Source organism: Sinocyclocheilus anshuiensis, unplaced genomic scaffold, assembly GCF_001515605.1.
Source record: "Sinocyclocheilus anshuiensis isolate Anshui unplaced genomic scaffold, SAMN03320099.WGS_v1.1 scaffold292, whole genome shotgun sequence".
NCBI lineage: Eukaryota > Metazoa > Chordata > Actinopteri > Cypriniformes > Cyprinidae > Sinocyclocheilus > Sinocyclocheilus anshuiensis.
The window spans coordinates 1,116,203-1,131,424 of NW_015555757.1; the positions used below are offsets into that span (position 1 = coordinate 1,116,203).

Genomic DNA, 15,222 nt, shown 5'->3' on the forward strand with positions numbered 1-15,222 from the left:
CTGAAATATGTAAGTAGTAGCAACTTTACATGGCAGCTCAATCTAATGTTAACCTAGAAAAATGTGCACTATTCAAGTGTCTGTGCGGAGTGTGAAAGCTGAACAGTAGCGCGCTCACAGCAGGACAGATGGAGGCGCCGGTGCAGTCACCTGCTCTTAAAATACTCTGTCATTTTGGTCATACAGATAAGAGTAATGCTTTCTGCCGTCTCGGCCTCTGTGAACATGAGCGCGAAACTTCGTGTATACTTGCCTTACAGACATGAAAAATATATCTATAGAGAGTGAAATGTCTACTTTCAAATGAAACAATTAAAATCTGAAAAAACAAATATTCTCAGATTATGTAATAAAGTGCATACACTACTGTGGAGATGACGAGTCACTGTTGCTGAATTCATCTCTTAAGCCGAAAACACTTATCAATAGGTTATTAAAATGTTAATGCAGTTTAATCTTACTGTTTTTCCCTGACACATTCAACATCATTACTTCTGCTGGTGTGCTGTGGCTATGTAGGAAATGAAAGGCTCATTAGCATGATTTAAATGGTTTATTAATAAACGTGCGATTAGTCAACTTGCTTATTAGGCTATGTAGGCAATTTAAATTAAAGACTCGTTAGCATGATTTAAATGGTTTATTAATAAACGTGCGATTAGTCAATTAATGCTTAAAATGAACGACTACTATTCGACCAGAAAAATCTTTAGTCGAGGGCAGCCCTAGAAAAAACTGACCATTTTTTAGCTGGTGAAAATACTAGTGTTCTAATCATTTTGGCCACCACTATATATATATATATATATATATATATATATATATAAATAATGCAAAATGTATTGTTTCAAATATTTTATGGACAATAAAAATATATTAATGTTGAAAATATATTTATGACAAAATGCCAAAAAATATATGAGGAAGTACTTATTGAGAATATATTTATAGAAATATATTTTAAAATCTATATTAGCAATACATTTTTTTATTTCAGATTAATGATGTGTCAGGGACTAATCTGAGTTTAGTAGCAGAAAGTCTGGATATCTTGGCTGGCAAACAGGTAAAAGTTACTCTTGTTTACTTGTCTTGTTAACACCCTCCTGCTCTAGTGAATGACTGAGATGGATGATGTACAGTTATTTGTGTCTTTCAGAGTAACCAAAATATAAAAGACCAACTGTATGGGGAAGCAAAAGATCTGCGAGACATCCAGACTGAGATCACGTCTAACATTATGCCTTTGCTGGTGTGTTAACACAACACAAAAGACAGTACTCAGAATTTAAATTCCAACTGAATGTGACATTAACATTAGGAAATAATGAATATAATCACAAAGTGTTCTTGACTAGTTTGTATCAGTTTGGCATACCATGACCTACATCCTCTTTGCAGCTGGAACTGAACACCACTGTTAAGAATCTCAGTGCAGTAGCGTCTCAAATCACTGTAAGTAAACACTAGAGTCATCATATGTGCCAGTGAGTATTCATACGATATAGCTATACACAGCAGAGTCTTCTTTCTGACTTGCCAAAACTACAGTATATCAGTTTTTAAAAGAATTTAATTAAAGGGCCCCATGAAATATGATGTTTTGCTACTTGCTGTTATTGCAGGTGGTATTAGGGAGCATTTGAAATGGTGTCATTGTTTAGAAGTTCACTAGCAAATACAGTACTGTTCAGCAAGGATGCATTATATTGATCAAAAGTGACAGTAAAGACTTTTATATTGTTACCAAAATTTCTATTTCAAATAAATGCTATTCTTTTGAACTATTTGCTCATCAAAGAATCTTGAAAAAAATGATCATGGTTTCTTCAACATTTCTTCTCTTTATTCATTTTTTAGGCAGCTGTGGAGAATGTTCTCAGAAAAGTTGGCTCTGCTCAGGACGTCCTGAACTACAACATATCACAAATAGTGAAAACTGTGAGTGTTGTACAATCAATGCTATATTTAGCTAAATCATCTGTCAGGATGCTTACTGTATTACAGTGATGAAAAAAATCTACTGTGCATTTTATAATAACTGTACACTTTTTTCTGCAGGAAAGCAGGGCATTCATAGACTGCCAGCTGGAAATCTTTCTGACATTTGTTCACTGGGCAAATCAAACGGTATGTTTGTCTTTATTTATATTCAAGATGCTGACTATCTTGATGATGAATTAATATCATTGTGTTGTACTCTGAATCAGATCACAGAGAAGGTGGGTCGTTGTGGGCCTGCAGCTGCAGCAGTAGACAGATCAGAGGAGCTCCTCTGTAAACACTTGGTGGAATCTTTGGTAAGAATCCTTCACCAGCTCTAGCTGCCTCTTTTTTTTCTTTTTACAGTGCTTACAGATTTGTAAGTGCACATGGTTCCCATCTAATAAACCCTTAACATAATATCCCGTCTGTTCCCCAGAACGCCTTTTGGTTGAGTTTGGGCTGGTGTATGATATTCCTGATCCCCAGCATCATTTTCTCAGTTAAACTGGCCAAGTACTACCGCAGGATGACGTATTCAGATGTTTATGAGTAAATGATCTTATTTGTTTTCTAAATGTAGAAGCGGATCATGGAAAAGTCTACTGTTTACCTACTGTCATGGATCAATTCAAATGGTTTCCTTCTGATTTCTCTCTTTAAAGGAACAATAACTTCATGATGAATCCTTTCCCAAAGGCCCACCTCAAACCTGAATTATTGGAAATGGAAAAACAACCACCTTTTACATATGTACATAATTAAAAGTGACCGTTAAGTTTGATTTTCACACACTGACCCACATCTCAAAAGAATCGACAAGTAGACAATGATTGTAGGAAAAAGAATGCCAAAGTAGCTTCTGAGTACTTTTTTCTTTATTTTTAGGGCCATAGACTGAATCGTAAATGAACTTTGTGTCAAATGATTTTAGCACTTAATATTTAAATGAAAAGCACAACTTCACTGTTACAACTGTAATATGTTTTCTATTATAAGGCAATAATGGGAGTTTAGCAAGCACTTTATGTGGTCCTGTAGGCAATGAGATTTATTTATGCCATTTTTTCAATAAGAAATATGGGTATGCTGTTATACTGCTGGCATATATTGTATTTAAAAACAACTGTTCTAATAAATAATTTAGCTCATGGATACTGTGAAGACTGTAACTGTATAAGCCAACTAACCTATTTTTGAAGTGGTGCGGTCTGATAGGTGGAATCTGAGGCCTGTTAAACATTTCTATCTCGTGTCATGTATTAATTACAATCAAAATAAAAGGTGCTTACACTACCATGCTGAACCTGTTTGTTTGCTGTAAAGAATCGCTTGCCACAGTCTGTCCAGACGACCCGTCTAGAAACCCTATGTCCTGTGACCGAGGCCTCACTGCCATTACAACAGTGTGCCAATCAGGATGAGGTACTAGAGTAGTGGAGTACACATTCCACACATATCTGTACTGCTTGGGGGGTAGGGGGTGGGGGGGGGGAACAGAAATCAGACAACAGGATTTATTCACTATTTGACACTGAGCAAAACATTAAATATCCGGAAAATATTGTTGTATGGTAGTTTTCAAAAACACTGAGATCATGTAGCAGGAAAAAGGTTCATTTAAAAATATACCAGACCATTTCTCGATATTAGAGCTAACTCTTAGCATTCGGATTAGTAAATACCAGAGATACTAACAGACATGCACTACAAAGGCAGGCATTCCTGCAAAACCACACAACTGGTCTTGAAATCATGTAAATCTAAGCCGTATGCATGTTCATGTTATGTGTACACTACCAGTCAAATGTTTGGGGTCATTAATAATTTTTTAGAGAAATTAATGCTTTTATTCAGCAAATTAAATTGATAAAAAAATGACAGAAAATAAATACATTTAGAATGTTATAAAAGATATGTATTTCAAATAACTGCTGTTTTTTTTAACTTCCCCAAAACTTTTTGAACAACCCCAAACATTTGAACAGTAGTGTATGAAGTGGATGAGAAAAATGATTAAACTATGCAAGGCCGAAGGCCCGATTCTTGGAAAAGGTTACAGAACTGAAAAAAGTTAATTGTAAGGAATTATTTGATTGCAAAATAAGTTATTATTATGGAGTAATCTATTAAACATGTCCATGGGTATTAACTTATGTTTTACAAATAACATATTTTCTCACTTTTTTTTTTGTTACGTCAAATATTCAAATAAGTACTGGCCTTCAACTATCATCACAACTATATACCATCTATTTAATTGTCAACACCATTAGACAGAAAATCTTTTGGTTTTGACAAAATAACTTTATTCTGTTTAATCACATATATACTGTATGCTGTAGGCATTTTGTTTTTGTGATGTTGCAAGCAGAAAAAACAAACTTAAAATTAAGCAGATCGTCAAAAAAAAGAAGATCTAAATAAATAAGATTTACATGCGTGTCAACCCATTCTGGCAATCATCTCTAATAATATCAAACTGGAATTGTTTTTGTTTTTTTAAATGAATGTGTTCAAACAATTCACTTTTTCCTCAGCAGACAGAATGCTGCATGGGTTTGTCTAACAGTAGCATACAGTTAGCAGTAGCACACACAGAGATATTTCAGACATTTTTACTAAATGTTTTTAAAATCACATTTAGGAACAATTTTTTGTGCCTTTAGTTAATTACTGTAGGTCAGAAAAATAAAATTTCAAATACACTGTGCAGAATACTCCAATACCTAGTAAACACTTGCATCAAAAAGAGAAAATAGAAGTGTTTCAGCTCTCCAAATACAATTAGCTATGACGGGGCAACACAAGCCTGCCCAATATAATTGAGTTTGAAGCTGGTCACTGTATAATAGAATTTAGCTGAACTGAATTTAAAGCAGTGCTGTGAATGCTGCTGCTGAGCTCAGTAGGAATGCAGAGACCCAGTGAGTTTATAAAGCTTTGCACTGGAAGCACATCAGAATTCCCCTCCCTGACCACAAAACCATACATCACTAATGACAGCTGTGACACTTTTAGCTCAGAAAGAGACTTGAAAACGAGTGGCAGCAATACACGAGTCATATTTAATTGCTTTTTACATAGTTAAAATCCCTGTGATAGCACTAAATACAAGAGCAATCCTGAAAACACATAAGGCATTTAACATGAAATGAACAAATCTAAATTGTCCAATGCATCAGCATGCATATTACATTTTATATTACTGTACATTTTTATTAATGACTAATCATTTTTTTAGCTTACATCTTCCATGGAATTTCTTAAAATAATAAGTACTCCAACGTACGATGACATGAACTGTAGTGTCAACAGAAAAACAAGACATTGTTATGCTAAGAGTTTATAAAATAAATGATCTAGAGCATGAAATGTGGATAATGCTTAGTCATCTCTGACCTTACATTAGGATCAGGGTGACAGCATGCCTTCGTGTGACGGCTGTAAAAAGGACACATCTGAAGATTAGGAAAAAGAAAATACTGTTTAAAAGACACCATGTTAGATGAAATGCATCAAACCAAGTAAACATAAAAACAACATATTACATTCTATATTAGGAATAATTAAAGCAGTAGTTAAACATATGTGCATTGCAAGTTATTACTTTACAATTTTAATAGTAATGACCCATAGGGCTGGGTATCGATTCAGATGTCCCGATTCGATTTCGATTCGCAAGCTCTCGATTCGATTCTCGATTTTGTTTTTTTAATTACATTCAGTGAATATAGTTTTAATACAAATGCTATTGATATTAAAAAAAAAATGAACAGTAAACATCAGTTTACAAATGGTGAATTAATAAAAAGAAATTAAGAACCACATGCCTGTATTTTAAACCTATTCTTTTTTTTTTTGTATAGGGTTTTTTAAACAATAAAAGGGTCCTATAAAATTTTCTTAATTTTTCTGGTAATCAGATGAAGGCATAAAACATTAATTTAATTTATCCTAATCAAATGGAAATTAAAGCCTTTTATTTTTTGGCAAACAAAGTGCTGCACAACAGAGGTTTACTGTTAAAATTAAAAAGAAAACAGATGTGATTATTCCTTTAAAAATAAAGATTTATTAATATTTATTAGCAGTAATATAGTAATAGTATATTACTAAATATAATACTAAATAGTAATATATTCTGACAGTTTCTTAACGTTAGACTCAACTTTTATTTTGACGGGTTGCCGTGAAGAACTTGCAGCTGCTACATTTAGTGGAGAAGACTAATGATAAGATTCACTTAATCAGATCTTGTTTTAAATGTGTGCTGAAATAAATACCGGAAAAGATCGATTCGTGGCTTTTGAGAATCGATATCGAATCGACGTCATTTTAAAAAACGATTAATCGAAAAATCTATTTTTTTGCCCAGCCCTAATGACCCGAAGAAGCTCTGTAATTTTGTTCAGCCCATGCAAGGTAAATAATACTTCTTAAAGAGACAGTTGACCCAAAAAAGAAATTGTGTCCTCATTTATTCACCGTCATATCATTCCAAACCTGTATGACTTACTTTGTAGTGTAGAACATGAAATACAGTCAATCCACTGAAAGTCAATGGGGTCCAAAGTTTGTTTTGGACCCCACCGTCTTTCAATGTATATACAAAAATAGTTAATCAGAATATATTTGTTAGTTTCCACAGAAGAAAGAACGTCATACAGGTTTGGAACGACATGAGCCTGAGTAAATGATGACACAATTTCATTTTGTGGTGAACTACCTCTAAGAGCTTTTTAATAACAGGCTATGTAAAGGGTCAGACATGATTTGCGAGTGGGAAAGTCAGGCCAGTCTGGCTTGACATGTCGCTTGAGATCCAGAGGAAGTCCTCTGCTTGGTTTCCTTCTGCTCAGCATCTCTGAAAAGTCCCTTTGGCTGGCGTGGAGGAGTGAGCGGAGGAACTGTGGGTGACTGAAGGATATCTGCGTACCTTTGGCTCGGTTTGGTCTCCCTTTGGAGAACTTTTCTGAGCAGCGGTTTCAAAAGCCCGATGGTGACCTGGCTGCCATGAGCCTCGAAAGGTCCCGAGTTCTGTGTCGAATCAGGCAGGTCTTTCAATACAATATTAAGTATGCTCGTCACAGTCATGTCCTCCGGACAAAGAGTCCACAGCAGGTCTAAATAAGGGTCCAGGTCTCTATGTTGGGACACTTCGCACAGCAGAGCACTGAAAATCTCTTTGTTCAGAAGAGGGCTCTGCCGGCAGAACCTCTCAGCTACTTGTGCAACCTGTTCCCACTGGCCTTGCTTGATGAGAATCCGCAACGCTTGCATTATTGCTTTAGGCCGCTCGCTGCACAAAAGCAGCTCCACTTTCAGGTGTTGGTAGGTCCCACTGCAAGGGAGCACCGTCAAGGCCCGTTTATAGAGCGGCAAGCTCTCAGAGCTCTCTTTCATGCCGTAACCCCACGAAGACTTGGAGGACCCGCCGGATTGTTGTTGTGCCAGTTCGAGAATCCTGGGGAGCCAGCTGGGCTGGAATTTGAAGATGGAGTGGCACAAGAGCTCAAACACAGGCACCGCAGTGTGTTTCTGCTGACTGTTGCAGTGAGCAAAGTTCGCTGTGGGTTGCACAGGGCTGAGGATGATTTTCCATAACTCAGCAGGAGCTTTAGATGACAACAAACCCTCACCGTTGCACCTCAGATGCAGAACCGCTTGCATGGCGTGCCAGGAGTAAGTGGGAAAGAGATGGAAGATGCCGTTCAGGTACTGAAGATTCTCCCTCTCTAGCTCACCACTCAGCAGCCGGCAGATCTCCTGCTGCACCAAGCTTTCACAATAGTTCTCTAGATCTTTCTCCGAAGCCTTCACCACTGATGTTTTGATGTCTTCCAGCAAAACAAGACTCCTGAGTTCCGATTCGAGTGAGCTCATGAGCCTTTCTTGACCTGTGGAATGTTTCTCGCCAGTTTTGGTCTTCTGGTTGCTGAGGTAATCCCTGAGGATGGCAGCCAGCGATATGGGCGCTTGAAACATTCCACCTTTTTTTAGCTTCTCCACCGTGAGCTGCGTGCTACTTAGACTTCTTTGCTGATAGTATTTACATGCCTCTTCAAAGACAGCCTCAACCAAGAGTACACTCGAGTCTTCTGAAAGCGTTGGAGAAGGCTTCGGGTTTTGTGTGACCACAAACAGCCCTGTTTCTGACAGCATTTGTGGAGAGTGACTATCCAAAGTGTTTACGAAGAGAAGACCTTCTGTTTTCAGACTTATTCTTTCTAATTCCAGACCACATTTGGTGTCGATTAAGAAGAGGGTCCTGCCTATTGTTAGTGCCAGGATTTCGTTATATATATTCAGGCTATTTTGGGACCCACTAGCACTTAGGCAGTTATCAGGAAGTTTGTATATGTTGTGAAGACCGCCGTTTCTCTTCATAATGCATACCCAACCAGTGCTGAGAAGGAGAAGGAGGTCTCCACATCCAGTTGGAGAGAATCCACAGATATCAGGATTTATGGTGAATAGAAGGCCAATGCAGTCTGTAACAAGTCTCTTGAAGTCAGATTCCTTGCTTGAGCTTTTCATAAGTGTGCAACTACAGGCACTATGCACTTTAAAGCTGTCATGTTCAGGAGACCATGCAAGAAACACCTTGCAAGAAACACGGTTTTCCCTCATATCTGGGAGCAGATAGACCAAATCCCCAGAACTGATGGTTGTGTATCGAGGATTATTGTGCAATGCAATTTTCACGTTTCCCAAACGGACACCCCCCTCATTAACTTCTATAGTCTTTTTGCAGATGCAGAACCTGAGGTTGCTGCTCACACTATTGGAGTTCTCAGATGGTGGTCGCTCCTCACACCATATAATGAAATTCTGACACATGCACACCGAAATTACTTTAGCACGAGGGCTCTTACACAGATCTACAGTCTGGAGTAAATGCCAGCCTGATCTGCACTCTAGGAATTTCCAGAATTCCACTCTTCCATTCTCAAAAATAACTCCCAACACAGAGGCTCCATCTTCTGGTTTGCTTTGAGGGATATAAATGACATCCACTATAGGCACATTTCCAGTTATTACTAAATCAACGTGCTTCTGGAATTGCATGAGATGGGCTCGCTGATATTTGTCATGTGTCATAAGACCACTCTTGGGCTGACGCACAATGACATGAATGTGACGTCCATCTGGACTCAGACGCACATCGGACAGGCAGTTTTGAGATAAGATGTTGGAGTATGCCTGCTTGAAAAACTCTTTTAGATTCTTTCCTTTCGTGAAATCGCCGAAATCAGTCACTTGTTCCAATGCGAGTCGCGTCATGTTTGCTGAAACGTTGATCTGGAATAGGAAGCACACGATGCGCGTGAAAACACTTTCAGTTTGGACCAGCGATCATCCACAATCTCCCTGAAACATGTCCAGTGCTCATTTCACGCGTTTACTCCATCATATGACGCTGTCATATCTCTACAGTCCATAAATCCTACGAAATAAACGTAAATTTCTCCTGTGCTGTCTGTTTCTCTTCCACTCCTCCTGACATCACGAGTTTGTTCATTTCCGGAATCTAATGACTGTGTTTCAATACCCAGCGAGGCGCGCACTCGGACAGCATTATTGTGCAACAACGCACGCCGCGGTGACAGCCCGAAATCCTGTCTAGGTAGGCAGCGTACTAAGTTTTGAAACACACCCTATGCGTTGTTTTTAGTCTTTTTTTGTTGTTGTTGTTGCTCTGTTGAAGGGAGGAGTTGAATTCATTACTGCTCTCTAACCTACATCATATCAGACACAACTTTCTATGAGGATCTACTATATATTTCCTTATAATTATTATATAATTACTAATATGTTTCCTACGTACGTTTCTGCTTTCATCCACCTTATTGTGTCTATTGTGTGTGTAAAATCATAATCAGTTTACGTCAACAGTCGCATTTTTATTTATTAATAGTGTTTAAATTATCTAAATATAGTTACAGTTGTTTGAAAAATACAAACTCGCAACTTAGTGTTGAACTGACAACTTTTTAATTTTGTAAAAATGTAAACGCCAACAAATATAAGAACGGCTCAGTCATGACGTCAATTTGTAGGCCAACAAGGGAGGCTAATTCGCCATAGATTCCTTTAGAAATGTCCTCTGGAATTTTAGAGTGGTTTTCGATGTATTGGCAAATTAAGGTCTCTGGTCTTCAGGTTTGTTCAACAACATATACTGTGTGTGTGTGTGTGTGTGTGTGTTTTAAGGTAAATTGCTAACAAGTTGCTTAATAAGGACTACAACTACCACAAGGATGTGAGATTACGTGAGTGACAAATCGGACAAAAGTTGTAATAGCAATTGTTAGTGCTTAAACAATATCGTATACATAGTATAAAAATACAAACCGGGGAAGAACTAATAAATAAAATAATATAAAACATAATCCGATACTAGCTCAATGTACTATAGCCACAAGCTTCGTCATAGAATGCGTCAGAAATGACATGACGCCAGTAAAAACACTTCCTTCTACTCTCGCAAAGGTTTCACCGTTGATACAAATGACAGACATGAACCCTGCAGTTTTTAAAGTTTGTAAGTTTTCATAATACATTCTAATTGGCTAGTTTTTGAACCTCAGTGTTTATTAATTATTCTGTCTTTATATTCCGATGTCTGATCGCATTTTTAGGTCAGCAGCAGTGGATCGCAAATATGATCACTGTCTGTCTATTTTCATGAATTGCTTGCACACACGATGCAATTGTTTTGTAAACAAACTTTTATTTATTTATTATTATTATTTTTTTTAGAAAAGTCTTTCTAAAATCTGTCTGTGTACCAGTAAAATACTGTTTACTGACAATGTGATTAGCAGGAAGCATACTATATTAAGATACGGTGCTATTCGATGCTTTAATAAATTATGCTGCATATTGTACTTTATTATATTATATTTTATTATGTTATCCTCAAATACTTGGGTGAAACCTACTTACCTTTTTAAAACACTTCCCAGTGTGCTACTGTCATTTCTAGGTCTGTTTAATGTTTGTTACAATATAATCTGACTTTACAGGTCTAGGAATTTACGTTTCTGTAATACTATTATTCAGACATACAGTGGTGTGAAAAAGTGTTGGCCCCCTTCCTGATTTCTTTCTCAGAATAGATAATCAAGCAGAAACATTGAAGATGTCTGATTCGAAGAGAAGGTCTAGAGGGAGTCAAGAGGAGTCAGCGGGAACATCCAATGGATTGGGTGGGCGGAACAGGTCAGAGAGAGCTTGTGATATGGGTGATGAAGATGATATTGGTGCTGGACCCTCAGGTATTAGTGAGGAAGATGATGATCCAACACGCAGGAGAGAGATCAGGAGCAAGTACAGGGATCTGATCAATCAAGTCCAGCGTGAGTATTAATACTGTTAAAGTTGGCTTCAATGATGCAGTTATAAAGTGTAAGTATATTGTTGAGTATGCTTTTTTTTGTTCACAGAAAATCGTGAGGACATGCTGAACCCAGCTAACAATAAACTCACTGATGTTTTAGAAGAGGCCAACAAACTTTTTGCCAATGGTATTAATTTTCTACGCTACATATTCTGATACCTACAATACTAATGCAATTCAGTCAATTAGTAGGATGCATGGTCTGGCAGAGCTCTCCACACATACTTTTCATTTTCTATGTATTATGTCTTCATGATTGTCTCCTGCTGGTTTGTTTTCAGTGAGGCAGGCTCGTGAAGCAGCGCTGGATGCTCAACTCCTGGTACTAGCCACTGATCTAGGGAAGGAAAAGGCCAGCCAGCTACATGCTGAAGGCTCTGCGTTTGACCCGTCTGCATTTGCAGAACATTTGGTAAGTTACTGTGAGAGGAAATGCCAGGGCTGTGTTTTCCAAAAGCATTGTAAGCCTAAGTAGATTGTAGAACCATTGCCACCAGCTCATGATACTTTTGAGAAACGCAGCCCAGATCTTGTATTTAGTGTCAGAGGAGAAAAGCATGCTTAGATTCTCCTTGATTGATTTCTCATATTGATCATTCTAGTTGTCCTTCATGGGTCTGAATCGTTTGGAAGATGAAAGTGGTCAGGATGGGAACTTGGAGGGATATTTACCACAAAGCGCCTGGCAGAGGCTTGCAAAGAGATCTGAGTACTGCTTCAAAACAGCCCCCTCATTCCACTACATGTGAGTATGTCTGTAGTAAGGGTCAGTTTAAGTAAAATTAAACTGAAGGTGATAAGGTAATTGTAAGTGTGTAAGGCTTATATATTGGAAATTCACATTATATTTGTAATTATTTTGCAGGTAATTGCAACGATTTTCATGAAGTTTTCTAAAGAGTATGTTATTATTAGGCTAGTTTTGTGATTCCATTCTTGCCCCTTGTACTGATATATTGTACTGATGTCTTTGTGGCCCACTTCTGTAGTAAATGAAACTATTGATGAAACTATTGATGTAATGGAATCAGTTCAAAGCTAAATTATTCTTTTTTTTTTTTTTTAGCACGGACCTCCCGGACTGTGGAGAACATCTTCCACACGTCTTTTCTCATAAGGGTAAGTTAAGAGGCAACAACAGCTTTGGAGATTAAACATAAGTCTCACAATAATGAATGAAATATAACCCTCAGGATGGTCTGGTGAAAATGAACTTGGATAAGGATGGGCTTCCTTGTATAGGTAAGATCAAATCCACAGGTCACCATTTTGGTTGTGTTTGTTTGAATGTACTTCGAGATAATATGTATTATGGGTGTATTATAGCTCCAGTAGAGGAAGGAGAGGTAGAGCCTGGTGGAGCTGCTGTCCGACATCAATGTGTCGTCTCCATCAACCAGGAAAGCTAGAGGGTGAGCACTTTATGACTGCATTTGGTGTATATTTGCAATATTAAAGCAGATGTTTGGGGTCGGAAAGAAGTGTTTTCTGGATTATAATTGAGATAGAAATAGTTTTCTTCTCGGGATTACCAGAGGCTTGTATCTTTAAAGGGGTCATATGATGCGATTTCAATTTTTCCTTTCTCTTTGGAGTGTTACAAGCTCTTGGTGCATAAGAGAGCGAAACTACTTTGTTTGGTCTTCCAAAAGAGGACGATATCGCTTTGTCATGCCTGGAGCTGATCCGTGCTGGTTGCTGAGGAAATACTACAACTTCACGCTGTGGAGCGTCGGATCAGCTTTCACCGTGGATGAAGCGGAGTCCAGCCCGGGGTCGTCACATGTGGCACATGTATTGCATCACAATATGGGAAGGGACGTAACATTTCCGTCACACGCTTGAGGAATTCGGCCAATCACAATGCACTGGATAGCTGGCCAATCACAGCACACCTCGCTTTTTCAGAACGATGAGCTTTGTAAAAATCGACGCGTTTCAGAAAGGCGGGGCATAGAGGAGAAACAATAATGTACAGTATGTGGAAAATAATGTGTTTTTTGAACCTTAAACCGCATAAACACATTTCATTACACCAAATACACAAAATAATGTTCTTTTTAGCAGCATCATATGACCCCTTTAACAACTATTTGAGACACATTTTTTTTTACAACTTTTCCATGTTCAAATATTTATTTAGCTTGGAACAGGCTGTTCTTTACGTTAAATAATTTGTATCTATGATCTGTGTCTTGCAGGAAATCATCGATGCCTTTGATATTAAGGGAGCTTTGATCCCTGCTCCAGAGGTTTTGTCGCAGTAAAGCTAAGTTGGAGGATAGTTAGCGGCAGCCGGCAAAATATTTGTAAAATAAAAAATACTGTTTTCTTCCTTTTATATTTTTAATATTTGGGATCACAATTTTAAGAGTTATGCCTTTGAATTCTGTATAAAATGTAATAATTGTGTCTAATACAATAAATGTAAAGTGAACTTGCACTCAACATTATATTGAGTGTTGGATTCCAAGTAAAACTAAAGAAATATTTTAGTTTGATGGAAACAGGCAAGGTTCATAACTCTCCACTGTCTGTAAATGTACATCTCTGTTCTTTTTCCTCTGAATTTGAAATATTCAGAGAAGCTGGTCAATTGTGTGCATATAGACGGTGTCTGGATGCTTGAAAATGTCTCTCTGTTCACATGGGATCAATATTTCATAAAACAGGTTTGCTTTGTAAACCATTATGTAAAGATATTCTATTTGCAAGTCAAATCTCCATTTGCACAGCCCTCATACTAGAGTGTCCGCTTATACTTAATTTAACAAGGTAAGGTAATTTCCTTGAATATAATTTTACTATCTAAGCTATTAAGCCTAACTTTGATTGTGTGTAGATAAGAAACTTAATGCAGATTAATTAAATATGTGCATAGTGTTGTGTTTTTAGGGTTTTGTTTCAATTTCTTAATAGTAATCATTAATCGGGTCACAAAAGTATGTAGTAAGATGAACCTCAATATTTGCCATATCCTGACTTCCTTGTCAGTAATTATGTTCAGATTACAGTTGAACACAATCACGTAGAGGTGAAATAATTATTTATTTTTAATAAAGTTGAATATGTGTGAATGTGATTTAAAAGTACTCTTTAAAAATTCTTAATGAATACATACTCTTGACTGCTGCCTCTAGTCAAGTATATAAATATTGCCATATGGCAATATTTGTATTTTCTTGCGCTTTGTTGTCTGTTACATGTTCATATAAAGTCTGTGTAAAATGCTTATGCAGGGAGGCAATAGAGAGCTGTCCATGTGTGCAGTGGTGCGGCCCTCCATATGCGCACAGATTGGTCCAAGCTTGGATTAACTGCCCTGTAGTTTGATCCCACTGACATCTGAAGCCTTTTGGAGGGATCTGCCTGCTGTCTGAGTAACACTCATGTTCACAAGACACTTCTTTAAGCTGCAGGGACTTTTTGGACAGTGTGGTGGTATAAATCTGCATTCAGGTCAGTGGCTGAAGTTGTGATTTTAGTGTAGTATTGATTTCTTACAGCAGTTTTTTTTGTTTTGTTTTTTTTTCATTTATGATTTTTCAATCCTGTTAAAAAGTCTTTAGGCTTACTATCTGCTTGTTGATGTGCTTTGTTTAGGTGTAGGTGCTGTTTTATGCCTTTATATGCTTTATTTAATGTTCATAAATGGCTTACTGCTTGAAGTTCTAAATCTTTGTATTTCAAATTGGCTGAAATCCTGTCTCACTTAATAAAATGGCACCGTATAAAAGCAAAATTATTTATATAGCTTTTAATTGCCATTTACCAAATTTATTGTCGATATCCTCAAATGTTCTTAATTTTTTCATCTTTCATGAGGTATTTTT

The 15,222-nt window shown here is 37.3% G+C and overlaps 2 protein-coding genes and 1 pseudogene across 2 annotated transcripts; 2 read left to right on the top strand and 1 right to left on the bottom strand.

The window, feature by feature from the left end:
• The window catches only part of LOC107673860 (prominin-1-A-like), a 15,759-nt pseudogene extending 12,485 nt beyond the window's left edge, over positions 1 to 3,274 (top strand).
• A 1,275-nt stretch (positions 3,275 to 4,549) lies between these two features.
• LOC107673895 (Hermansky-Pudlak syndrome 6 protein homolog) lies at positions 4,550 to 9,607 on the bottom strand. The gene is made up of 2 exons (XM_016467702.1): positions 6,713 to 9,607; positions 4,550 to 5,444 (listed from the first exon to the last, which is right to left on the bottom strand). Exon 1 carries the CDS (start codon positions 9,268 to 9,270, stop codon positions 6,775 to 6,777), a length of 2,496 nt encoding a protein of 831 aa, XP_016323188.1. The 5' UTR covers positions 9,271 to 9,607; the 3' UTR covers positions 4,550 to 5,444; positions 6,713 to 6,774.
• Positions 9,608 to 10,264: 657 nt separating this feature from the next.
• LOC107673861 (non-structural maintenance of chromosomes element 4 homolog A-like) lies at positions 10,265 to 15,087 on the top strand. The gene is made up of 10 exons (XM_016467670.1): positions 10,265 to 10,531; positions 11,109 to 11,348; positions 11,436 to 11,516; positions 11,671 to 11,801; positions 11,992 to 12,134; positions 12,279 to 12,289; positions 12,456 to 12,508; positions 12,583 to 12,631; positions 12,716 to 12,801; positions 13,591 to 15,087. The coding sequence occupies exons 1-9, from the start codon at positions 10,441 to 10,443 to the stop codon at positions 12,796 to 12,798; spliced, it is 882 nt and encodes a 293-aa protein (XP_016323156.1). The 5' UTR covers positions 10,265 to 10,440; the 3' UTR covers positions 12,799 to 12,801; positions 13,591 to 15,087.
• The last annotated feature ends 135 nt before the right edge of the window (positions 15,088 to 15,222 follow it).